General features: G+C 44.4%; 1 protein-coding gene across 2 annotated transcripts in view; it reads left to right on the top strand.

Moving 5' to 3' along the window:
- Positions 1 to 26,647, top strand: part of EGFR (epidermal growth factor receptor) — a 169,436-nt gene that overhangs the window by 120,583 nt on the left and 22,206 nt on the right. For both annotated transcript variants that reach the window (XM_063325632.1, XM_063325633.1), the window contains exons 4-19: positions 318 to 452; positions 2,221 to 2,289; positions 5,202 to 5,320; positions 6,775 to 6,916; positions 7,798 to 7,914; positions 8,477 to 8,603; positions 8,703 to 8,776; positions 9,982 to 10,072; positions 10,834 to 11,033; positions 12,084 to 12,216; positions 13,651 to 13,750; positions 15,654 to 15,811; positions 21,300 to 21,335; positions 23,126 to 23,267; positions 24,936 to 25,058; positions 25,963 to 26,061. In XM_063325632.1, coding sequence (XP_063181702.1) covers positions 318 to 452; positions 2,221 to 2,289; positions 5,202 to 5,320; positions 6,775 to 6,916; positions 7,798 to 7,914; positions 8,477 to 8,603; positions 8,703 to 8,776; positions 9,982 to 10,072; positions 10,834 to 11,033; positions 12,084 to 12,216; positions 13,651 to 13,750; positions 15,654 to 15,811; positions 21,300 to 21,335; positions 23,126 to 23,267; positions 24,936 to 25,058; positions 25,963 to 26,061 — 1,865 coding nt within the window. The remainder of the gene's footprint in view (positions 1 to 317; positions 453 to 2,220; positions 2,290 to 5,201; positions 5,321 to 6,774; positions 6,917 to 7,797; positions 7,915 to 8,476; positions 8,604 to 8,702; positions 8,777 to 9,981; positions 10,073 to 10,833; positions 11,034 to 12,083; positions 12,217 to 13,650; positions 13,751 to 15,653; positions 15,812 to 21,299; positions 21,336 to 23,125; positions 23,268 to 24,935; positions 25,059 to 25,962; positions 26,062 to 26,647) is intronic.

The following is a 26,647-nucleotide window of genomic DNA, read 5'->3' as shown; positions in this document are numbered from 1 at the left end:
GTCTCTGGCTGACAGTCTCTGGCTGTGCACACCAGCAGTGCCATCTCTGCTGTGTGCAGTGGCCTCTGGAGGTGGCACCAGGCAGAAAGCCACATGTAGTGGCGTCTTAGTGGCGTCCAACAGCAGCCAACCCTCCAGAACCAGAGCCGGGTGTTAGTTGCACCATCAGGAGCGCTGGTGCCGTGCAGATTGTCCTTTTCTGTCAGCATAGTGTGACTGAGGTGAAGAAATACGTGTTTTATTTCCCTTTCTTTAGATCAGAGACAGAAGACTTGGGCAGCTTGCTTCACTTACCGATTTTTTTCTTTCCATCACAGAAATTCTTAATGGAGGTGTTAAAATCAGCAACAACCCCAAACTGTGCAACATGGACACTGTTCTCTGGAATGACATCATTGACACGAGCAAGCAGCCTCTCAAGGTGCTTGAATTTGCAAGCAACCTGTCTTCTTGTGAGTATTAACTTACCCAAAATGCTATGTGCTCCCCCATTTCAGAGAGAAGAACAAACATCCTGTCTTTCACGCGGTGGGTTTCAGGTCCACCAATTCCTGCACGCGGGGCCACCGAGCCCTGTTCCAAGGGAATTCCTTTCATTTCTTCACCGCTGGCCTAAGATGGAATTTTTCATGGTGGTTAGGTCCTTAACTCATAGCTCAGTGAAGTTTTTGGGAAAGCCGCTCTTGGTTTCAGACAGTATGTGTTCTTCAAAGGCAGCTCAGAGTAACACGCACGCATTTGCTTTCCAGCAATCTTCTGTTTACAATATAAGGCTCTGGTCTAGAAAACGCATGTGGGTACCTTCATGGAGTTACTGTGGGACTTGAAGCCTTTTTAGCTTGAAGGCCCAAGTTGAATGCTGTAAAACTCTGGTGTTTGGGGCTGCGTGGATTACCGCTGCAAAATTAATGATAAACAGCCAGATAAATGTGATGCTGTAGATCAGCAGGGAGATGAGCACATATTCAAAAGTTTGTGTAGGATATGCATAGAGTGTGCTCAAGCTAATCCTTCAGCCTTATGAGTCCCTTGTAAAATCCCCAGTCATTTCACGCAAAAGAGAGTTTATTTTCATTTCTGAGCATTTCATTTCTGGCACTATAATTTGGCAGAAAAACATATTTTCTTCATCTTCTTCCAGTTGCGTAATTGCTTGAGAGCTAATAGCCAACTTCTGTGTTGACATATTTTTCTGCAGAGCCCTAGCGTAATCAAGGAGTTGCAAACCATACAAGTCAGCACAGGATTTTGGCTCTAAACACCACAGAAATGTTAACCTTTAACTTTTCAACTTAAAAAAAAAAAAGAAGTTCTTTGGTCCCACACCAAATCAATCAACTCTTGGACAAGTATTGGCATTTGTTCAGCTATTTGATGGGCAGTGGGGAGGAGGGAGAATCATGTGTTGTTAGCGGGAAGAATCACTCTAGTAGGAAATGCCTCTTAAATGTAGTGAATTCCAGATTAATCGGCTTAGACAGCCATTTATGGTTTTAATAACGATCCCATAATCTAAAATAAGTTGTTTCTCTGGGGCTTTGCTTGTCATTAAGAGAAAGAAAAAGTAAGAGAAGAGTAAGGAGGGAGGGATGGGAAAGAACCCAGCACTGAACCTTCAAGGTCAGGCAAGTTATCCATCTATCCTGCTGCCTCTCCGTCGACTGTCCATCTGCTGCGTAGTCCTACGCCGAGGAGTATTTTTGGCAGAGGGTGGGAGGAGGGTGCGAAGCAGACAAGTCGAATTACTTTGTGGTTGGAGTAGCTGGCAGTTGCCGGCGAATCCAGTTGGGTTTGTTTTCTTTTTAGAACCGCGTTGTTCAGAAACATTGATTTACATGTGGCCTGTAGCGAGCAGCTGGCACATGCCCGGCCGCAAGCCGGCGGTGACTTGCCGTTGCATGCAAACTCCAGCAGAAGGGCCAGCCGGGCAGTAGCTGAGATTCCTGTTCCTGGGAAAAATCTACCTCTTTCGTAAGCCAGACCAGCTGGGTGTTGCACTTGCTTGCTCAGAGGTGTGGAGGACTGCACGTAGGAAATCAGAGATGAAGAAAGGAGAGAGATTTAAGGTCCAGCTCTCAAAATTTTTGAGCACTGGTATATAGGTGCTTCCTCCCCTGATTTATTGAGAAGGAAAGCTCTCAAGTCTTCGTTTTCTGTGACTCACGTAATGTTGTCGTTGTCCATGTTTATAGAATATAATAGCCTGCTCTCGTGTTTTAGGTCCCAAATGCCATCCGAACTGCACAGAAGACCACTGCTGGGGCCCTGGTGAACAGAACTGCCAGACATGTAAGCCTGCAGATTAATTAAGAAATACCTGGTGTGCGCTGACATACTGAATTTCTATCTAACCAAAAACTAACCTGTCAAGTGCGAATCAGTGACACGTGTTTCACACTTGTCCTTCTCTGCATCCTACTACACCGGGTCTCCTGGAAGCCCACCACGGAGGGACGTGGCCTGCTTCCCGCTCTGCAGACACGCAGTGACGGGGAGGACGGCTGTGCCCGCTCCCCCGAGTAGCTCCATCTCTGGAGGGGAAACCTGGAGGGAATTTGACCTGGGTCTGGATTTCCCTGCAGATGTGCTGTTCCTCCAGAGGCAAAAGTCTGCAGCTGCCTCCCGCACTGAAAGCATTTGTCTGTCGCCCACAACTTTCTCCCATCTGCCCTTGAGAACATTTGTTCTTTAAGTTATTTTACCATATAAGAGAGAACGCAGTAGCTGGGTGGTGAGTTGTTCGCCTTCCTGCTATTTCCCGCAGAGCCATTCTGCAGCCCAGTTAACGACACTTTGGATTCATTTCTACTATTAGAAGCAACAACATAGCCTGATTTTCAGTGGCTTTAATTCCTCTTTTTGGAATCCCCATAGGTTTCTTTTGTAGGCACAAAAGATGTCACCTTCATGTGGGTAATCACACTAGATACAGTACTCGGAGGACCTTTGGAAGGCTCTTTTGATTTGTAAATGGAGATATTTGGCATCGTGAGGTTTTTCAGTTTGGTTACCTGTGCTTTACTGTAAAATTTTGCAAGTAGGGTGCTTGCCTGATATTAATAGAGTGACAGAAATGTCCATTTAGAAGTGCTTGGGTTTTTGCAAGGCTTTATTTTTCCTACAGTAAAGGTAGAGGAGGAAGACCGTCTCAATTTGTTTCGCTACTTCATTATTTCCTTTTTCTGTAATAAGTGGGGAAATGCACTGTTTCTGATTCTTTGTTTTGTGTAAAGTTCAGTGGAAAGACTAACGATCTAGACATAACGCAAATGAAAGCAACATCCTATCTTTGATCTTCCATTGCAAATAATCACCTAAACCTCAGTTTCTTGCTCGCAAGCACCAGGTCCAATCTGTACCTTATCTAGAGCTTAAGGAAAAAGGAACGTATGGCTTTTCTCTCTTTATTTAGTATAAGCCTTAGATTTTTTCAGTCAGCTCTGCAGTTTGGCTCTTGAGGTGGACAGTGGCTGTGCACACAAAGCCCTTCCCAGGTCGGTCCCCGCAGTTGATGCCGCGCAGCTGTCCCAGGGGCTTGCGAAACCTCGGGTCTCAGCCCTGCAAGCTTCCAGCATTTACAAACTCGTGCTGCCTTCGGGAGGGACAACTAGGAGTGCATAAACCGAAACTGTTTGCAGGCTCTGGCTCTCCTCTCCAGGCATTTTGAGAATCTGGCCAACTGAAAATGTATCCCACATTTCCATATGTGGGAAAGTTTGGGGTGATGCGTATCTTTCTCCTTCAATGAACGTGGGATATTCTGTAAGAAATATAAACCTTTGCCACGAAATATGTTTCCAGCAGGAAGCCCTAGTCAATAGCTATCAAAGTGATGAGCTGTTTTACTCCCCTGCTGATGCTTATGAAAAAAATGGTATCAAAATGCTGTTCGTGTAGAACAATGTGCCTTTTATTCCCCTGTTCCTAGTTAAACGGAGGAGTTGCTATCAGAGAAGCTAATATATATTGTGGAAATAATCTGTTTCCTTGAAAATATACTGTCTAGCTTACAGGCCTACAAGAAAAATGAAATAATACAGTTTGGATACAAAAGTGTGTAACAGAAAAAGATAGGAAATATGATTTTTTTTTAAAAAAAATCTCTGTTATATACCCTGTAGAGGGCTACATTTCCCAATAATTTTCTGTTAATTAACAACCATCTGTTTTGGACTTACAGGAATTCCTGATGATATTGTAATTCATTTGAACCAACTGCAAAGTTGATAACAGTTACTGTAGTGGGCAGCCCAAATGCTCAGGGTGCTGTAATGCAGCGGATTAGCCATCGGGTTTCTCTGATGTCTAATGCCAGGGTCTGGGGATCAGTAATTTTTTTTGTAGAGAACAAACAATCCCATTTTGGGTTTCTGATACAAACACTTGCTAGCCATTCATTTCTGGGTTGTTTTTTTTTTAATTGTACTGATTATCTTTTTCTCTCCTTTGATATTCAAATGGAGACGATTTCCTGATTCTCAACAAAATGTTGCAGGCCGTTTTTGCTTCCCTGCAAAAAGCTGAATCCGGGCCAGTTCTTCCTCCGGGTTGCTGCACTAGTGCAAACCCTGTGGGAATTGAGTAATGAAGATAAAATTTGGCCACAGGATTGAAGCCTAAAGAAAAATAATACAATATGTGTATGGAATCCGTTTGCTGAGTGGGTCTCCCCTCTCTGCAAATTTCAGAAATATTTTTAGTGCATTGGAGGGATCCTAACACCACACCAACAATGAACGGTTTCCCGTTATAGTAGAGAGTCCTGGCAGTTCTCCTGTCGTGTTGTTTTTCCCAAAGCTAGCACCAAAAATAACAGATTTTCTCAACAAAATGAAGCCAGATCCTGCTCTGTTGCCCAGCTGTAAGATGCAATGACTCCACAGAGTTTTTCTTCGTTTAGGCGTTGATGCCACAGGGACCTGGATGCTCTTTCTAAGCAGGACATGGCTTTCTGGCTAGGACCAGAGTGCTTAGCACCTCTCCAAAGCCAAGATAATTACTGCTGAACACAACCCCATCTTGCCACCACCCACAGCAGCTCTCACTGCTCCCGAGCTTAGACCTTATGTGAGGACAGAATACGCATCCCGTGGGGAAAATCTAGCACAGATCCTGCACCGGACCTTTTCTCCATATTGATCTCGTTGCAGCTTGAACGTGCTTCATTCCTGACGTTTTTCCTTTTTTCTTGTGTCTTCCAGTAACGAAAGTCATCTGTGCCCAGCAGTGCTCTGGCCGGTGCCGGGGAAAGGTGCCCAGCGACTGCTGCCACAACCAGTGTGCTGCGGGGTGCACAGGGCCTCGGGAGAGCGACTGCCTGGTAACGATGTTACACCACCACCATAATTGCTTAAATCCCTGGCATGGCGGGGCAGGCTTTCAGCTGCATGTCCTCTGGCCTTCTTGCATCTGAGAAGGGTTCTGAGAGATGCTGACCTAGAGGGTCCTCCGGGGCTTCCCTGCCCAGGTGGTCGGTGAGAGGAAAGAGGACGTGATCTTTATGGCACCCATAGCTGGTCTTTACTGTCTCTGCAGGTGGACCTTCCTAGCGCATGCCAAACCAGCAGTAGTGCCTTTGAGAGCCCAGTGAGCTCAAAGTCGTTGCAGAGCTGCTACGTGTTTGCTGTAGGGTGACTTCCCTACGTAAGCAGGTCTGCAGATCCTCAGCTGCCACCACAGGGCAGTGATTTCCCGTGCCAGCACAGCTTTACCATGTGCTCTCAGCACTAGTCAGTAATAATCTCAGTTTACCAAAGCAAGAACTTGTAAGGGGAATCAAATATGATGCATCTTCACATTTTTTTGGTGTTTCATTGTAATCCAAACATGAAATCAAAGTTTCCCTGTCTGGTTTTCACTTGCCACAAAAACACCGTGTTTGGGGGACCCTGGGGCAGTGGAGGGAGAAGGAATGAATGGAGGGGTTTTTTAGGGAAAAAAAAACAAACCATTGCTTTTCTGCAAGAGTTTCAGGGGGTTAGTGTATGCTGTGTTTTTAACTCTTCCCCATATTTGCACTATATTTCATTCTGAATTACGTGGCACTTGAGTAACTGCCACAGAAACCATCCAGTCTGGGTTTTGTTCTTGTTACCTGTATTCCTGGTCCCCTTATAAATTGCATGGCTATGATGCCCTTACTGGCTCACAGAGAAGACATTCACTCTCTCTCACCTGGGAAGAAAAGAGGGAAAAAGAGAAGTACGGAAGAAAAGGGGGGAAAAGAAAGTGATTATTAATTTAATGCAGAATTAGGTTGGAAGAACCAACTTGTCCTTCATAAATGCCTGCTAACTTGTTCATCACCTGCAGCCAAATATAATGGCTTCAGTTTAATATTTAGCCAAAAAAGTCAGTAATCAGCAGGAAAGGACTTGATTTGATTTAAGTTATTAAAAAGCGGCCAAGAAAAGTACCGTTTGTCTTGATTTGGTTACTGCTTGTAGGGAAAATTCTTCTAAGGCATGCAGATTTCCTCCTGTTCCCACGTGAATCCCAGCAGCTCTCCACCAGAGTGCCAAAGTTTCTTGTTGAGAAAAAGAAAACCTCATGTTCTCTCTTTTTTTTTTTCAAATATTAAACTCAATTGCCCAACCTGAAGCAACCTTTCAGCTTCAAAACACGAGGGACTGTCCCTGTAGGTTCTTGGGGTTTCCATTAGAACTAAACAGGGAACAGATGGGCCCATCAGAGTGTTATTAAAGAGCTAATGTGAAAACCATTGTCTCTTTTTAAGGAGAAGGTAGTTTAATGGGTGCTGTTCTTCAATAACAGGCATGCCGCAAGTTTCGGGATGATGCTACGTGCAAGGATACGTGTCCCCCGTTGGTCCTCTATAACCCCACCACTTATCAGATGGATGTCAACCCTGATGGAAAATACAGCTTTGGAGCCACTTGTGTGAGGGAATGTCCACGTAAGTTCATTTCAGGTTGCAGCCACAGAGGAGACGGTCGTTGGAGGGAGGTGGGAAGGGACCTGTGTCACCCTTCTGCCTTATGGCCAAGTGCAAGGGCACTTTCTTGTTCTCCTCAGCTTCTGTGGAAACTGGGAACAGGTGAAAAAAAGAGAGAATATCTGGTAAAGAAGACAGCCTCTTCAAACTGACTGCATCCATCACCTTCCCTGAAATTTAACCATTAAATTTTGACTTCTGAAGATTTTTCTCTTGGTAGGAAAATAAAAACATCTTATGAGAATCATCAAAACAACAGCCAAACGAGTCATATGGGATCAATCCTGTGGATTACCAAAGCGTTATGAACTCTTAACTGGTTCTTAATTAGGACTGATAGAAAGTAATTGGTTCAGACACTTCCCCTCAAGGCCTGTGATCCTTGCTTCCTCTACAGATGCTTGCTTTTTCTTTCATGCTATTCCATGTCCATGTTTTTGTAAACCATCGAGACTTACGTGTAAGAGAGGGTTTAGCTTGCAGAACTGATATCCCTTTCTGAGGTTGACCATTGCCCTGCCTGGTCCTTAGCCTGGAAGAGTGAGTCAAGGTGAGGGATCAGAGGTTCCGTGTATTGATCCCAATGATGGCACTGCTGCACAGCCTGACCTTGGCAACGTTGTTTTATCCTTCTGTGACCATTCCCCTCTCTGTAAAATGGTGATAGCATTGTATGTCTGTCTACCTTCAAAGGATGTTTTGAGCATTAATAATTAAAGCCTGTAGTTTGCTAAGTATGGCGAAAGTTCAAACCCTCTTTTTCTTCCTAGTACTGAAGTGCCTGTGCAGCCTCCAACGCGCCCCTCCTATTTCAATGACCTTTGTATCCTTGTTTTTTCCAGACAACTACGTGGTGACAGACCACGGCTCCTGTGTTCGCTCTTGCAATACCGATACTTACGAAGTGGAAGAAAATGGTGTTCGGAAGTGTAAAAAGTGTGATGGGCTATGCAGCAAAGGTATAAAAAGCATGGAATAACCCAGTAAGGCTTTGAGATGATAGGTAACTTATTAGAAAAAGTACATGGAGTTCTGAGCTTAATTAAGTAGAAATTTGATATAAATATCCAGTGATAGTTTGGAGATCTGACAAGTGGTGTGATCAGGAAACATGGCTGTGCAACATGCTCTCCAACTGGGATACACCACAAGTACAGTAGATAAACTATGCATCATGTGCATGTGTATCTTGCACATCAGCCTTCTCCTTGGTTTGTCCTTCCCTGTATCTCATCAAGGGGAATAAAATGAAAATGGGACAAAGAGAGAAGGGCATGTGCCAGAGCCTGTGTGCAGAGGAGCTCGGACCAGAGCTGCACAGCTGGGCAAGCAGGCAGCATTTATCCTGTGGTGCTTTCTGAAAAGCAAAAGCAGGCAAAAGATCTATGAAACTCATCTTACAGTGGTAGGTTTGACCATATGGAAGTGCTTTCTGGACAAATGGCGTCTCCATATTTATTCCCTTCCATGTGATTGGGGTTCACTCTTCTCCCCCCTGACTCTTGTATTTCTTTTTGACAGTGTGCAATGGCATTGGAATAGGTGAACTTAAAGGGATCCTCTCCATCAATGCCACCAACATCGACTCCTTCAAAAACTGTACCAAGATCAATGGAGACGTCAGCATTCTCCCAGTAGCGTTTCTAGGGTGAGTTGCCCATTGGTCATTTAGCACTGGAGGAAAAGGGCTAAGGAGAAATTCAGGCTCAGCCATTCTTTTCCCAATTCCTCATTCTGTGTATTTCAGCGATGCCTTCACGAAGACCCTACCCTTGGACCCCAAGAAGTTGGATGTCTTCAAAACAGTCAAAGAAATATCAGGTCAGCAATGGGTTTTAAGCTGAGATGTTCTCTGATTGGTATCAACAAAAAAAGCCAAGGGAGAGGAGTGAATTTTTTTAAGCACATGAAGAGAAATGCAAGCGAATGGTTTCTGTCTCTGAGCTACCAGGGGTCACTCTTCACAAAGGTGGTCAGCAGGGCTTCGCCAGCGTTACGCCCACATAACCCATACTGCTCTCCCATCCAAGGTGCGTGGTTTGGCCAGACCATCCCTTCTGCTGAACTGTCAGCCCTAGCGAAGAGTAAAAGCAGAGGAGATCCTCAGCCACCCAAGAAGTATGTGGTGATGCAGAGGCGTGCCACTTCGGCTAAAAAAAGCCAAGTGTGTTTCTATTTGTGGAAAACCTTTCAGCAGCTCCTTAGGGAAGCGTGCTCACTGGCTTGCGTCATCCTCGCGGAGACACGCTCTCCAGCCTGAAGAGCTCTTCCTTGGGGTGAATGTGTCTCCACGAGCACAAAGTGGCCAGCGGAACACTCAGCCACCGTCTTGCGCCAAGTATCAATTAAAAGTAATTTTGTTCAGCCCATTAGAAAATGAGCGTAACACCAGAGCTGGGTCTGCAGGCATGACTCCAGTTCCCCTTTTCTTTCTCTCTCTTTTACCTGTCTGGTTCCCTTCAAGGTAGCAATGACTAACCCCAGAGTTTCATACAGCAGCCTGCAATTTCCCAAATTCTCCCATTCCTCCCAAGCGCCTCGGCTGAGTGGGGAAACCTGCTTGCCTTAGCAAATGCACTCTGAGCAGCTATCTATTGTACTCCATTTCTTCTTTCTCTTCAGCTTTCCCGTTCCTTGAGGGCAGCTCACGAATGGGAGGGAGCTATGCCTTTCTCCCACAGCACCAGAGCCCGCAGCCTCTCAGCCAGGGTATCTGCTGGCAAGAGCCATCATCACTGGTGCCTTGGTGTAGCAGGATGCGCAGCTCACCAACACGCTCTTGCACTCCTAAGCCCTCATGGTGGGCTAAGAAGTAAACTGTTTATAAAACAGGGTTTAAAAATATCTCCCTGCTCCCTAAAATGTCATGCTTCTCTTTGAGATTCTTAGATAAGCATAGGGAAAGCACAAGTACCTTCTCCCAGCACAGGAGGAGTTCAAGGAGGAGGTTCTGCTGCCAATGCTGGCTGCGGTTTTATTATTATTATTATTATTATTATTTTTTAATCTTCTTTTCTTCATTTCAGGATTTTTGTTGATTCAGGCCTGGCCCGATAATGCTACTGATCTCTATGCCTTCGAAAATCTGGAGATTATACGAGGCAGAACCAAGCAACAGTAAGTAAATCATGTGCCAGAGCAATTGTAAAAGAAACTCTGTTTGGAGCTGTGTTTGCCTGGGCACACCAAGGTACCACGCGGTGAGACGCAGGTGTCCCCAAACTGATGCAAAATGGGGAAAAGCCTGTGTGGAGCCAAGCACCATCCTCGGAGCAGTAGAGAATGTAGCCCTGGGAGGATCAAACCTGCAGCTCTGTGCTGCGTGTAGAGGGCTGTGCTGAGCCTGCTCGAGGACCGGGCTCTCCCCGCACAGCCTGGAAGAGCAAGCAGGACGGAGAGTTCTCTTCGCAGGCCACAGGGCAAGTCATGATGTGATCAGAAGCACTCTGGGATTTGAGGTAGCTGGGCAGTCGGGGATGGAGACCATGGCCGCCAGGCAGTGCGGACACTGGCAGTGTGTCCAGCGCCTGCCTGGGCTTAACCCCAAGAGGAAGGATGGCTTGGTGGACCAGTGCGAAATAACAGCTACTCTCCCTACAACAATTGTTGGACATCATTTACTTGACAGAGCGCACATGTCCTGCCAGTTTTAGCTTAAAATGCCCTTGCAAACCCAGATATGAGTATTGCAGTTGTTTTATGATAGGTATGTCATGTACCAGGCGTTAAGCTTAGAGTGCGGACCAATGTCTTGCTTGAACAAAATTGTTCGCAGCAACCCAAGTATGAAAACCAAAAGAAAAACGTGATGAGTTAAACCCTGCGTACTAATTCTCTTTCTTCTGTGTTTTTTTTCTCTTTATCCATGTCCATTTTAGTGGCCAGTATTCCCTTGCTGTTGTTAACTTGAAAATACAGTCCTTGGGGCTGCGCTCCCTCAAGGAAATAAGTGACGGAGATGTTGCCATTATGAAGAACAAGAACCTCTGCTATGCTGACACCATGGACTGGCGCAGCCTGTTTGCAACTCAGGGCCAGAAAACAAAGATTATACAGAACAGAAATAAAAATGAGTGTGGTAAGTCAATGCTGCCTTCCCGCCCGCTGTGGAAGCTTGTGCTAAAATGCAAGAGTAATTCAGACAAAGCTTTTTTCTCTCTGTTCCCCTGGCTGCAAAATTCATCAATGATAGTGCTTTAATGAAGGTGGTGCGGGAAAAGTGGGATTTTTTTCCCACCAAGGATCTGGACTTCATGGTGTCCCACAGATGGGAAGGAGCTGCTTTACCACTATGGGCATAGTGAAGCCACTTAGGTTGAAGGACACAGAAGCTGACTCCAAACATTGGACTTTTTTGATAAGGTGGAAGCTGTTGTTCAACCATGCTGCTGTTGACTACAGTGGTCACTTGGCCAAAATCTAACCATATCTCTGCAGAATGTGAATTTGTTGTATTTTGGAAATTGATCATAGAATCACAGAATGGTTTGGGTTGGAAGGGGCCTTCAAAGATGATCTAATCCAACCCCCCTGCCATGAGCAGGGACGTTTTTCATTAGACCAGGTTTCTCAAAGCTCCATCCAACCCGACCTTGAACACATCCAGGGGCGGCGCATCCACAACTTCTCTGGGCAACCTGTTCCAGTGTCTCACCACCCTCAGAGAATTTCTTCCTTATGTCCAATCTAAACTGTTTCAGTTTAAAACCATTGCCCCTTGTCCTGACACTGCAGTCATTAGTAAAAGTCTCTCTTCATCTTTCTTGTGTGCCACCTTTATATATTGAAAATGCCCCAATAAGCTCTCCCTGGAGCCATCTCTTCTCCAGGCTGAACAACCCCAACTCTCTCAGCCTGGTACTGGTTTAACTTTGTTATATGACTGTTAAGCTGTCCCAGAGGAGCTTGTTCTTACTTTGAAAGACCAGAAGTCACTCTTAATTTTGGGCTTCGGCAATTAAGAAAAGTGTGCATATTCCTCTTCCACGTTTCCAGGACCATTCACCTCTGCTTTGGACCAGGTTGGAGAAACTGGCTGGTCAGGATGGAGTCACTTGCAGTGCTGTGTTTGCCCTCTCTCCTGCCTTGAAGTTTATGGCTTTTTTTCTTGTCTCTCTTTGTTTCCCAGCTGCCGCCAGGCATGTTTGTGACCCCCTGTGCTCGGACGTGGGCTGCTGGGGCCCTGGACCCTTCCACTGCTTCTCCTGCAGGTTTTTCGATCGCCAGAAGGAGTGTGTGAAACAGTGCAATATCCTGCAAGGGTAAGGTGTCTGGGGGGCTGCTTGAGGTTTTGGCAATGATTTGGGGGTTTAGAACATGTTATAGCTAGGAAGAAAGGATTTCACCAGCTTTGCAGAGATGTTGTGTGAGCACAGTACCTAAAAAGAGGGAAAAGCCGGGAGCTGAGGTTCCCTGTTCAGCATTGCTTAGGAGTTTGCTCCTGTCATGGTGACTGCCATGAGAACATCACCTCAAGCCTGTGAGGAGACTGTCTGGAGGCCCAAGGAGGCTAAGCCTTACGCTTCTTTCCCCTAAGAAATAAAGGAGCTTAAAGCATGGGTGAAAACCCCAGCTATGCCTGTCACGTCAAGCACATCGGATGAGAGGCAGAGCCAGTTGCAGTCACCAGGATCGCAGTCGGCCCCAAAGCCAGGGTTTTGCTGTTCAGTAGGCTTCCTTACTGCAAAGGGACACCTATATTTGCTCAAACGACCGGCTCACCCTTGCAATTTGCAAAGTTGCAGTCAAGAGAGAACGAGCTTTAATCCGAAAAGCACTGGGAGCAGCAATTTCAGACAAAATTATTGCCTTCGGCTTCGCTCAGGCCAAGGAAAATGTGTCGCTGCCTGTGTGTCAGGACCGCGGCTGGGTTTTTCAGTCAGTTCAGCAGGTGAAGTAGGGGGCAAGGGCACGGCGAGCACCGAAAATTACAGGGATTTTTTAATAAATCTTTCAAAGTTTGACTGTTAAAAATCATGAGTATTAAGCAAATACTTGACAGGGTGCTGATGCCCCTTGGTGTTTGTATTTCTCTAGTAACTTGCAGTTCAGCAGCTGTCTTTTATGTAAGTGAATTCCCTCCAGCAGCTCTTATGACCTGAAGGGCAGATCTGGGCATTTTTTATGTCAAATGATGGGTAGATTTAGTTTAATTAATAACACCATTACTTGTAGTGGAACAGCTTTATTGCTATTGAAACCATCTGTTCCCAACTTTCATATTTTAATGATTCATTGTGTGTTGTGGGGAGGGCATGAATTTAATTATCAGTGCATTGCCGTTTAACTTTCCTAATTATTATTTGGAGCCTTGGAATTGCTTGAGCTGGTTTTGCTGATCTCTTTGCATCACTACCATTTAAAAGCCTTTGGAAATCGTTGCGAATATTCTGTGTGGTTAGCTTAAAAGGGAAAGTAAACTAATTTGTAGTATGCAATCTGGAGTGCCATGTGTTTCACCGTCAACCAAATTTCCCTTGCTCTTACCTCCCCCTGGTTGCGCTGAGCAAGTGCTACTGGTGTAGCCAGGAGGGTCCCCCTGTACCTCCTCCTGTCTCAGTACCATCATCCCAATCTAAACTGGAAAAGACACAAAAGGAGAGATGACCATAATTTATCGGTTGCTAATTGCCCTGGGTTTTAATTATTTCTCTTTTGGTTTTGTTTTTTTTGTTGTTGTTGTTTTTGTTTTGCAGGGAGCCGAGAGAGTTTGAAAGGGACTCCAAGTGCCTGCCCTGCCACCCCGAGTGCCTGGTGCAAAACTCCACCATGTACAACGCAACCTGCACTGGACCTGTAAGAGCAGATTCCGCTTAGCAAACCTGCACCTCCAGCCGTGTATTAATACGTATTTCCCGTGTTGAGATTTCATTTACCCTTCTCCGGGATCAGGCGGAGATGGGTGGATTAGAGGGCAAGATCTGGGGGCAGGGGAACAGAAACAGGAGAGGGATCCTCAGGGTATTATTTCTTTTCCGTGTCACCCGTCATACATGTAATCCACAGCCACAGACGTTGTGGGGCCTTTCTTTTTTTGTCTTTTTGCAGAAGAAAAAATGTAAGGTTTGCTTACGTATGTGATGCTATGGTAATTTGGTGAACATTTCAGGAACATGTGGTTACTGAATGGCCAAGTTGGCATGAACAAATTACATTTCCTTATTCAGAGGGAAAGAACTGTTAAAAACAGTGGATTAAAACAGTAACCTTTTGCCTTTTTGAAAAGCCATGATAAAATTGTGATCAAAACCAGATTATTTACTGGAAAATATTCAGGAAGCAGTTTTTACTTAAAACCATGTTCCCTCCTCTAACTAGGGTACGGTAAATACCTGTGTTAAAGTAATTGCAGGTGTAAATTATGTTCAAAGAAAGGTGATCAAAACAAAACAACTGGATTTTCAAACTTGTTTAAGTATTCCGAACTCATACAAAAGTTCCTTCTACAAAAGTCAGTACAGTGTACTCTGGCTAGTCATCCAGAGTATTCCTCAATTTTGTTCTCCTTTAATTTTGAGAACGCTTGAATGTGTTACAAAACGTCCAGTTTGGCAAAGATGCAAAACGATTTCCTTTTAGTCAGATCAAACTTGTATCTTAATTGTAGAACTCTTAATTCTCATTTGATTTTGGTAATTGCCATCAAATCTCCTGCTTCCGTCACAGATCCTCTTCTGTGCTACTTAACCCAGCTCTTTACGCACCTCTTGCCACCCCCTGCACCCACTGGCTGCAGCGTTCGACCCTTGCCCATCATCATTCTGCAGAGTCACTGCTCAGTAACGTGAAGCATTTCCATCCTCCCTTCTAGCTTAGACCACCATGGCCTAAGGGATGTCATTAACATTATAAGCTCCTCCAGGCGGTGACCACCCCCGTGTTCCGTATTTCCCCAGCGTCTAGTGACCAGTCTCTTACAGTAGCCCTTAGACATTACAGTAATTATAATAATCTTCCCATAGCATGTCTTACTATAGTCCCACTGAAACCGGCACTGTGGATCCGGTCTGGTTTTTCTTCACCGTAGAATTGGACGCAGAACTGCTGGCTTCCCTGCTTTAAAATATTTAGGGCATTCCTGGTGCTGTTATAAATAAATATAAATAATAATGAATAAAACCAGTTCTGCCAGAAAAGGCCAAAGGCAATGCCTTTAAACACAAACTAAGCGCTCTTCAATGTGAAAAACTCTTGGACTCCTTGGGCTGCCTCCGTTACCCCCTGCTTCTTGGAAGCAGAGGAAAGAACCTGTGCTGAGAAATGGGAAAATAATGATCTGAAGCCAGTTCTTCAGGGAGGTGTCCTCAGGTCCACCTCCATCGTTTTAAGTTGTGTGATGGTAGATTGCACCAGGCAGCAGCCCGGCCCTCTGTTTTTGAGCTTACCTCTTATCAAGGTGTCATTAAATTATTCCCTATTTTAAATGTAAAATGCAAACTTTCCAACCAGGCAGAAGGCAGGGAAAAAAAAGCAGCAATGTTGAAACTCAAGGAAAATACTAACTTTAAACATCAGGTACTGCCTTTTGTACAGTCTATCCTACAAGAGCAAATACTTGCAAGAATATCAGGTAACAAGGTAATAAAAGCAGATGATGCTGAAAACTTCTAGCAGTTGAAGGCATTTAGATTTGTTCTCTGAATTTCCTCTTGAATGGGCAGATGTAAGGGCATTATAAACAAGCTGTTTCTCTTTGCAGGGCCCTGACAATTGCATGAAGTGTGCCCATTTTATAGACGGCCCCCACTGTGTGAAATCCTGCCCGGCGGGCGTTCTGGGCGAGAACGACACCCTCGTCTGGAAATACGCCGACGCGAATGCCGTTTGCCAGCTCTGCCATCCAAACTGCACCCGGGGGTAAGTAATACCTCAGGCTGAATGGAAGCAGGGTGGGGGAAAAATAGGCGAACAGCTCGTCCCGAGCTCTTTCCCTTCCTAGTGGTCCCATTTCAAACCACCGAGAAGAAGAAATAGCAGGGAGCGAGAGAGGTCAGGAGTATGGAGGTAATGTAAGCAGAGCACAACGGACTTTGTAAATAAGAAAAGTTCAGTGGCACGCCATCTTTACACAGAAGGCAAAAAAAGGCAAAAAAGCTTTAGGGGGTTTGAAACAGGTTTGTTTGTTGATTTAAATAGGAAAGTTCTTGGAATTTTACAGAACTCATTCACCAGTGATGTGCTTTCTGGTTTTTACCACCTGGTTTAGTGCTGGGTCCTCTGGTTTTGGGAGGAACATCAGTGACATCTGGTGGATGCCAGGCTCCCGGGCCCCATTTTTATTCTGCACCTTTGATTTTTTAGCAGGGAAACCCCAGTGGGGTACCACAGTGATTTTTTTTTTTCTTCTTTGCATATGCTAGCACTTGGTCTGAGTTTAAAGCCTTGTTTGCTTCTTGCATGTGGCTTTATTAATGGGTATCACAGTAAACCCAATCTGTATGGACCATTTTTGTCCTTATTGGGTGGCACGCTTAATCTACCACCTGTAATGAGCTGTGAATTGATCTGTATTTAACCTACATGACAATAAGTAACAACTCTCCTGGTTTCTGACCTGTAAAGGATGCGCAGTAAAGGTTTTAGGGTTTGAGTTGTGGTTGTTGGACTGTGATGCTTTCAGAGCAAGAAAACAGCCCATGTTTGGTGTCTTTGGCCCCTGCCCTGTACCCTGAAGGTTCTTCTGATCCAAAATCCTTCTGTAATATACCCGTAATAAATGTTGCAAGAGAGAAGTCATAACATATTCAGACCAACCATCATCCCATTGTATATTAGCAAATTCAACTGCCAGGTTATTCAAGAGCAGAGTGCCCAGGCCTCCACTTTCATGGAGAAAAGGAGTTGAAGGGTCAAACCAGTAAGTAACGGCCCTTCATAGTGCTTGTAGGGAATTCAGTGCTCTGGTTTTCAGATGGTAGCTGTAACAGCCATATGGGTTTGCCCTGAATTACAGCAATGCCCCATGTTTCATTACAGTCGCAGGCGAGCCTTATAAGGGCTTCCCATCACACGCCTGAGAACAAATGATCTCAGTTGAGGAGGGATATTAATAACTTTGCTCTTCCTTAATGAACCTCAGTAGTCCCTACTGATAAAAACTGGACACGGTGATCCAATATCCCTCTTCTAACTGGCCACGTGGAAATGTGGCTGATTTGTGGAGCAGCGTAATGGGTGACCACATCTGAACAAGGCTTTCCACTGTGTGAGATCAAACACAAGACTCAAATGAATGCAAACTTGGAGAACATAATCTGCCAGACGTGGATGTAACGACAAGCCATGTGGTGGCTCTTTGTGCACAAGCAAGTCCCCAGAGCAGACTTCATCAGAAAAGTCAGTTCCTGCCTGGCTTTAGCAGTGGATGGGTGTACCACAGGAGTCTGGCAGGTGATGGGGGTAGAGTAAGGAGATGTTTTTTAAAATTAAGGATACCCAACATATGGCTCAGTGTATTTGGCCCTGTGTTATTAAGACAGAACATAAAAACTAGTATCAATTTCATCTCTTACGTGAAAGAACTGGGCTCACTTTGCCACAGTTATATTGTGGAGATGCTCAATGGCCCTGTTCGAGTTGCTGCCCAAATGTGGCAGAAGAAATAGGCTGTATCCCTCAAGAGCTCAAGAGAGCTAGAAGAAGGTAGTGTTACTATTTTTGCTTTACAGATGGGACATCTGAGGCCAATGGCATTGATGGGTAGGGAGCCAGTGTGAGAGGCATAATCTGGGAATGTGCAGTCTGGCACAGCGTTGTCCCCATGAAGGCAATCAATCAGTAATGCCACTTACTTCTCTTCACGCCTTTCCCTCGTTGTGCTGCGGGAAAGGGATCTGTTCAGCAGTGGGTGGAAAACATCTGTCTCGCAAAGTTTTTGCATCCTTAGAAACCACAGTCTCAGCGATTTCTGCATGACAAGAAACAACAACTTTATTTCTGTCCCTGTTCAATTTCACAGCTAGAGACCACAAAAATCTTATCAGCATGATTAAGTGCGCTGACTTCAGTAGTCATGCAAGAAAGGGTTTCCAGGATTTGGTTCTATTTTCCTTATTTGAAGAAGCTGCAAGTTAAGAGGACTTCACTTTCCAAATGAGCTTTGTCATGAATTTGGGACTTTCCTTTAGGTGTGCTTACTGGTAGTGCATTGCTTCCTTTGTACCGCTGTGAAGAGTCTTGGCTAGTCTCATTTTCTATGCCGAGTCATTTGTTCAGTCTTCATTAGAAAACAGAAGGGAGGTAGCTTTCCCCTGCTTAGCCCAAAAGACCCTTTGTCTCCCATTTCCCCTGTAACCTCTCAGGGATTTTGTACCCCACCTTCCTTTTGCTCTGCCTCCAGTACAGCTGCGAAAATACACTGCGACAAAGACATCCCAAAAGTCCTGGATTACCCCATTCGTACCTCCAGCAAACTCATGATACACACCAGCTTAATTAATCTGCTCACCATTGAAGGATTTGGTTTTCTCTAGCCACTCTCCCAGAGCACAGGAATTAAATTCAGCCACAGGCCCTGGGGTGGGAGAGCAAGGAGGAGAGAAGGCACCACTGTAATTAATAACTCTGGCTGACACGTCCTGCCTCCGCAGTGGCTACGAACGCCACTTGTCTTGCCAGTATTCCTGTTAAATACCAGGGAATGTTGGGGGTGGGGGTGGTCAGAAGGCACCAAGGGGGTCCGAGAAGGAACAGCACAGCACAAATGCGATGCCTTTGTCACACTCTGAAGGTTAATGAGAAAGAAAGGGCAGAGGAAAGTTCTTGTAAGGCATTAAAAAGCCCAATGGTTTTCCATTTCTTCTATGGCTGTGAAGTAACTTAAGGTATTATAGTGTGAGTTCTCTCTGAAAGGCCATAAATCATAGCAACCTGGCTGTATTATATCAAAGTAAGAACTATGGGTGGAGGAGAAAGTTGTTAAAATCTTGATGGATTTGGGAAATAAATAGCTGTGTCTGCACTGGGACGAGTAATATTTACTTAGACAGATGAAATACTGAGTTCAGGATGCAGTAGTTTTCAGGGACTGCACTAATTTTCCAATAACTAGAGAAGTAGTTCAGAGACTACAACTGCTGCTAAATTCTACCTTCTACCATAAGATCTTGAGGCAGTTCATAACACAAGGTCACGTTTCTCAGTTTCTGTGAGCAGAAGAAAAACGATTCAGGAATGGAAAAAGCGATTGTTTAGATTCCATAAAACCTGGGTTACTTATGTTGGGTGTCATCATAAAATTCCACATTAAGAAATATGTTTATATTTAGTCCTGGGTGGATATTTGTCATAGGCTTTGTTTCTCCTTTGACTTGTGAAATGAATCAGAAAATCATGTGGGGTTTGAAAAGCACAAGCTGATCCGTCATTTTCTTCCCAAACACCTTTTTACTATATCCCACTAGACTTGATATTGATGGATTTGTGTGGGAAATAATGTTAAAAAAGGGGACAGATGAAAATCTGCACTTCTCCTGCTACTTCTGTACTTTCCCTAAACCAGAAAGCTCCTTCTCAGGCTTTCTGGTGTAGGGAAAATAACTGATCAGTCATTCCTCAGGCTGTAGATACTGTCCCCTCAGCCAATTTTCTCTGCTGGTAGGAACCACATGGAGGATTGCCATCATAAAACAGCATGGCAAGCCATAATTTTTAGGAAGAGATAACTTGAGGGACCACAGTCACGTTCTGAAATAAAGTGAGGTCTTTTAATTTCACATCCTTAGCGGGGGAAGCTGCACGTGCTTTGTTGCATTAGCACGTAGAAATTCATATCCAAGTGGTAGAGCGTGGTAGAATGACGTCTTGGGTCCCAGATCCCTTTTCTGTTGAGCACTGGAAGAGAGAAGCCCAGTGCAAAGCGTGGTACGTCTTCTGTGAGCGTAAGCAAGCTGGTGGTTCTGCTCTGCACGTGCGGCCTCTCTCTGCTTAGTTACACAACTGAGCAAACAAACCGAGCCGTAGGCAGACAGGGAACACTAACTAATAAAGCTGGGCGCCTGGGATCCGGGAACCGGTATGCACAGCACTTCCAGCGTGTCCAGGACACCAGGATGCACATTCTTGCATGGGAGCCCAGTGAACTTACAAGACCTTCCACATGCTGGGTCTTGGAGCACTGTGTTGGCCCAGAGACAAGTGAAATACACGAGGGAAGATCAGAGTAATGAAAACAAACAAACAAACAAAAACCCAATAAAATGAGTAGTTGCTTCACCTCTTCCTCCCCCAGACCTAGATGAAGTTATGAGATAAGACCTGCAACTCCACCTGCCATTTTGAGTTTTTTCTGGTTCCTCCTCTTGGCAAGCGGGAATTCAGAGCAGTTTTCCTGACACAGGCTCACTCCTTACCCCCTACTTGACCTCCTCTGGAGTTGTTTTGGGATGATGCATTTTCTTTAAGTCAGCGCAGGGAGCGGATACCACAAACTGGACTTTTCTCCTTGCTGTGCTCTGTTTTTCAGAGGTGATGTAACCCTCTCTGTAATGCTCTCCTTCCTCGGCAGACACCACAAAGACCACAATTCCCATGAAGAGCGTACATCTTGTAGCCCAGCAGCACTTAGGGAATGCACCGTGCCTCTCACGCCCGTTAGACCAAGTGAATGTAGTCGCTGTGTTTTCATCCGTGTTTTTTTTTTTGCATCAGGCTGCCAAAATGAATTTCAGGCATTTTAAACTCAAATGGAGGGTGAATGACTTGCTAGTAGAGTTTCTGGCTCTCTGAATAACTGTCATACCTGTTTACATTACCAGTGACTTAAGATCTTAGATTCTGAAAGAAAAATGTCATGGACACACACTAACAGACTACAGCCAAAGGGAGTGCTGTCAAATCCTGTTTTCTGGTGGGAGTGTGTATCTGCTACCCAAGTTTTCCAATGCAATAGAAAGTCTGGAAATTGGAATCTTTTACTTATTGGGAAACAAGGATTATGGAGGAGGCTCTGCAGCAACATGTTTCCATGTGGCTTTCTGCCCTTGAGCAGGGGAGAAACTACTTCTGTCCTCCTCCACTGTCAGCTAACACAGATGTCCACAGAGAGCCAGAGAATCCACGTCCATTTGAACTTTGCGTACCTGTGTCCCTCCCATTCTACCACACGACAGAAAGTAATTTTAAAATATTCTTTATACTGAGCATAACTGTGCCTCTAGATAAAAGATTTTGGAACGAGGCCATTGAGTGATATTTAATAGAGTGTTTAACTATTATAAATTCCTATGTTAATACTTGGACTGCTCTGAAACACAAACTTTTCAATCAGTAGCACTCCTCTTAGTTGGAATTATAGGAGTGTGTATGCCAGAGCTAATATGTTTGTAACGTTCATTTGTTTTTACAGGTGCAAAGGGCCAGGTCTTGAAGGCTGTCCAAATGGGTGAGTATTTCATTTGCTACAATTAACGACAGAGCTGAAAAGAATGCATGCGTGTTTACATTTCCATGCTGGACACTGCAAGGCTGGGACTAAAGTCTTCAGCTCTGTACAGGGAAGTGGCAGATTAGAGCAGGCTCTGGCCTATAAAAATGATTTAAAGAACTGAGAAATATTCCTTCCGGCACAAGACTCCAAAACCTTGTTCTGCTTAGTTTATTTGTCAAGGTGAGACCTGGGATCTGTTACTTGAGAACAAAAGGAGGATCTGGAAAAAGAAAGGATTAAGGGCTAGTAGCAGAGAGAGATATGCTTAGGGTTGATACAGGTACCTGAAATTACGGGGCATTCATCCCGAGGAGGTCTTTTCCAGCCCTGTGATCTGTACATCTCCAGTCGCTCTGTGCACAGATGGACGTTCTTTCTTCACACTAGATCTTACGTTGCACAGTTTGACCTCCTGACTTCCTCAAGGTCACACAACAAGCAAACAGGCTCGCCTGACGAAGAGAGAGGGATTTAGTTTCTGGCCACAAAGTCATGCTATGGCAAGACAAATTCAGCCTGGAAGTACTGTTAAAAAGTGACTGTGTTTAAGAGTAATCCCTGGGGCAACTTAGAAAGAGCTGTGATGGATCTCTAAGTACAGACTGAAAAACAGCCTTGGAAAACAGGTTTTTCTTCTCAACTTAAATTTGAAATGACCCAGGCTCTAAGAAACAGACAGAAATCTGTATGTACAACATGGATGGTTCACACATTACCTGGACTCAGACATTTTGTACTTGGGGAGGAGGGCTAATGACTTGAAGTACACCACGACCTTTAGAGCATGGCCCCCCACATAATGCTGAGACATCAGCTTCATTGCTGGTATCACAACTGCGTATGCCTTTTTGGTATCACCTTCTCTCCATGTGCTTTGTGTGTCTGATCACATTCATGCTACCCATGGCTGGTATACAGAGGCATCACAGATTTGATGCTGATGTGCTCCGTGGGTTTGTCAGAGGGAGGAAAAATACCCTTGCTTAAGCCACGAGGGTCAGGTGCAGTTGGAAGTTTGAGAGAAAAATGAAGACTTTGAGCAGGTAACACCCCAATTATCACTGAGCACTGGAAGAGAAAAACTCAAATGAGGAATGGGATATAGGAGAGCGTTTTCAACATCCTCTCCACCTGCCTCCCTGGACGGATTATCAACATACCTTCCACTGTATACATACAAAGTTGTCAGTACCTCTTCTGTGTGGAGAGCCTTTTCTTTTCCCTCCTGCTTTAAAATAACCATTGTATACAAGCGAGCCCATCCCTGCAAGGCTCAGTTCCTGCCACATACCACAGGAGCAGTTTTAAAGGAGTGCTTTGATTTATTAAAGGGGGCTTTGCAAATATGAGACAAAAGCAGAAACCCAGCAAAGCAAATGGCACAAAAATGGTACGTGCAGAAGGCTGTGCAGAAACAATCAGCTGAAGAAGGAAGAGATGGCTGAACAGTGGAGCAGAAACTTTCACTGCCAAGCATAGTAAAAGTCAGAGTGGTCTCCTATCAACTCAGTTCTTTTGATCCTTCACTTTTTCTTAAAGAATAAAACCAATAAATACAACCACTGGATGAAGAACTTAAAAATGCATATGCCCAAGATACCTGAAATGTCAAATAGGCTTAAGTGGATGTTCAGAGAATGTGTTTGATCAAAACATAAGGCTTTGTGCAGTCTCTGTAGGGTTTGTTTTTTAAATCTTACATTTAGGCATTTTTTTCTCTTAATGTATCCCCTCCTGTCTTGCAGCTCCAAAATCCCGTCTATCGCGGCTGGCGTCGTCGGAGGTCTCCTGTGCCTGGTGGTGGTCGGCTTGGGCATCGGCCTTTACTTGCGGAGGCGCCACATCGTCAGAAAGCGGACCCTGCGCCGGCTGCTGCAGGAAAGAGAGGTGAGCACTGACACCACGGCTACAACACCAACTGCTTTATTTGGGGCAATGGGTGCCAGCTTCCTCCTACCAAAGAATTAAAGCACCGTACATCTGCCTTCTAACTCAACAAGCCTTTGGGTTGGCCAACACGGCATCTGCCACACTAGTCGGAAAAGAGGCAGCGTGCTCCTAACACCTTCTCACTTAATCTCAAGTCTTATCCCTCTGGATGTAATTTTCAAAAAGCTTTCAAAAGCTTTAGGGGATTTAGAAGTCTAAATCCCAATGAAAATCATTGAGATTGTCTACCCAGAAAAAAACTATGCCTTCGGGGTGAGGTGCGATGTGTTTGGTGATCCATACCACCTTGCCATGTAGACCCTCAGCCTTGAATCATTTGTCCCTCCAGACAAGCCTTGAGTCTGCTCTGACAAGTTGGATGTTTTTGAAAATTTCACCCACTTGACCAGGCATATGTCTGATCCTGAGGAAGAAAACTAAAGAGAGAAAGGAGAGGGAGGGAAAGGAATTGAGGAAGTGTTTGCCTCTTGTCTTTGGTTTGTTTTTAGCACAAAAAACCCACAAAGCCATCAAAGTGAATGGTTCACCTTCTCGGGCGTGAACAAGGTTTCTAGCTTGCTTTTTATTTTCTGTGTGGTTTTGTGTGTGTTACGGCATCACCCTCTGGGTACCTCACACATAAAATAGCAAAATTCATTATCCTGGATTAAAGCTCCTCTTTTGTGATTAGCCCCCTTCTCTTTCTAGTCCAGTCTTAGTAAATAATTAGAAAATTGTATTTAGCATTTTAGCATTCTGCTAAAAGCCCAGTTGCAGCTTTCTTCTGTGCTCGCTGGCTTTACACACTCAGTTGCTAAAATCCTTAAAAAAAAGCTGTCCTGCTTTTTAATGCGCTACCTAACAGTATTTTACATACCACTGCATTCTACACTTGTGATAGTAGGGTTCAGTTTGTGCTCAGCTCATGCTGTACCCCCTGGATTCTTCAAAATGAGGATATTTCATGACAACAGAAAGGTTGCTGGCCCGCTGAAATCAAATTGTATCTAGCTAAATAGGGTTTTATTCAAAGAAAGGGAAAAAGAAAAATCACTAAGGGAAAAAGCTTACTTATGCATCAAAAAAGCATTAAGCATCTCTGTTTGGAGGGTATTACTGCCGTTTGCAATAAAGCTTAGATCAGTTTTTGAAAACATCAATAGTCAGTTCAACATCACCTTTTGTACCACGGGAATTCCATCCAGTTAAACATGAGCAGACTCGAAAGGTTGCAGGTGATTCTTGCCCAGTATTTAAAATATTTTTATAATTCATTCACAAGTTCAAAAAAAAAAAAAATCTTCTTTAGGATCTGTAGTAATTGCACTGTTCTTCGTGCCATGTGTTTTAAGGCTTTGAAGTCAAAGCCTCCGTTTGAACGGTAGTATTCCTTCATTCTCCTTCAAAATGGCAGCCGTCAGCCTGTGATTGATTTTACCTCTGAAATTTGGAGCGACTCTAGGTATTTATTGCTGCAGGTCAAAGTGGGCCTGTCCTCCTGTAAACGTCACGTGGAATAAAATGTTCATTATTTTAAAGAAAGGATTTATTTGCTTCCCCAAAGCGTGCTGCTTGCTGGCCTCCTAGACTGTATATCCTTCTAATATCTTCTTCTCTCTGCACCAGCTTGTTGAACCACTGACACCCAGCGGGGAGGCACCGAACCAGGCTCATCTGAGAATTTTAAAGGAAACAGAATTTAAAAAGGTCAAAGTTTTAGGCTCTGGCGCTTTTGGCACAGTTTATAAGGTAAGATCACCGTGCTTCTCTTCCCCTTTTCATCTTGCTGCCTCATGCAGAAGCCACCCAAACAAAGCATGAACTGGGAGCTGCGATCATTGTGTAGATTCTTTTTTTAACTAGATTCTATAGCGTGTATATATTGAATGGTAGAGAGATGACTCAATCGTCATTAGTTGAGTTATGAATCAGGTAACATGGGAAGTTTTATATAAGATGATGCCAATGCCATACTGCTGAACCTGGGGGACAAAGATCTCTACTTAAAAACTGCCACAGCCAAATACACCCAGCTAGGAACTGTAGGGGGCACAAACCCCATTGTCCTCTGAAAATGTGCACCTGCATTGCTGGTACTTCAGCAGAGCGTCCTTGTAGCACCACGCCATTCACCTGCTGCCTAAATGCCCTCGTGACACTGTAGGTGACTGCACTGAACCAGTCAGACACAAACCTACGTGCCACTGCATGCGTTTAGGACCGGGTTATTTTACAGGATAGATCCCATCCCATTTTCATGAGAAAATCCCAGTTCTTTTCATCCCATGATTTATAAATCAGAATTGGCAAGGTTTTGCACATGCAGTTGCCGTGATGCGCTAATTAGTTAGATTTCCATCCGCACAAGTTGCTCTTTATGCATCTCTTGGGCTATTTATACAGGGGCGGTGATGAACATGCCTTTTCAAAAAAGTACGGTAGAGGTGACTGAAAGAGAAGTACCGCTCACTGCATTAACAGGATTTTGTCAACACCTGCAAGACACGTTTTTTGCAAATTTTTGTTGTCTGCCACGTCTTCCCATTGCTCAGAATATTTAAGTCTACTCAGAAGATGTAAGACGCATATGTAATGGTGAGAATTAACCTGTTAGATAAGAGACTGAGTAACTATTTGTACTTCTTTTTGGTAGGGACTTTGGATCCCAGAAGGGGAGAAGGTTAAAATTCCGGTTGCTATTAAAGAATTGAGAGAGGCTACATCGCCAAAAGCCAACAAGGAAATACTTGATGTAAGTTTTCGTCTTTGTTTTGCCAGGTTGTCTGTGGTCTGCGGATTTTCTTCTGTAACAACCGAAGAGATTTTAGGATTTTGGGTGGGAAGAAATATTTTGCACTCCAAATTGCTTTCTCCATATGGAAGTACTGGCCTTTGCATCCCAGCCTGTGAAGCGCTCGTGTCTCCTATGAACCCCGTGCTCATAGTCCAAATACTGGTGTTATACTTGGCGGGTAGCACCTAAGGAGAGATTACAACCATACATTTACAGCTAATTCTGTTTTCTTTATTCTGGTGTTTCAGGCCTTAGCCTGTGGCATTCATTGCCATTATGGCCGTACGACTGAACTCAATAACAACGTATCTAATGATTTTTGAATCCTGATATTGCAGATTGTCATAAGCTAGTTGCTCGGTTACATGGGATTAAATTAACTGTAAATCCAAAAGAAAAAAAAATCCCAGCTGTCTGGGTTCTCTGCCATGAACAGCAAGAAATTATCTTGCTTCCCAAAAGAGGCATGGGAATTTTATTCTCTTGCTTGGATATAGCTCATTACTTCAGAAAACAGGGAAAAGGGCTATGGGACACGGTTTCA

The sequence above is a fragment of the Chroicocephalus ridibundus genome, chromosome 2, assembly GCF_963924245.1.
Source record: "Chroicocephalus ridibundus chromosome 2, bChrRid1.1, whole genome shotgun sequence".
Taxonomy (NCBI): domain Eukaryota; kingdom Metazoa; phylum Chordata; class Aves; order Charadriiformes; family Laridae; genus Chroicocephalus; species Chroicocephalus ridibundus.
This window is presented reverse-complemented; position numbering and strand designations above follow the sequence as displayed.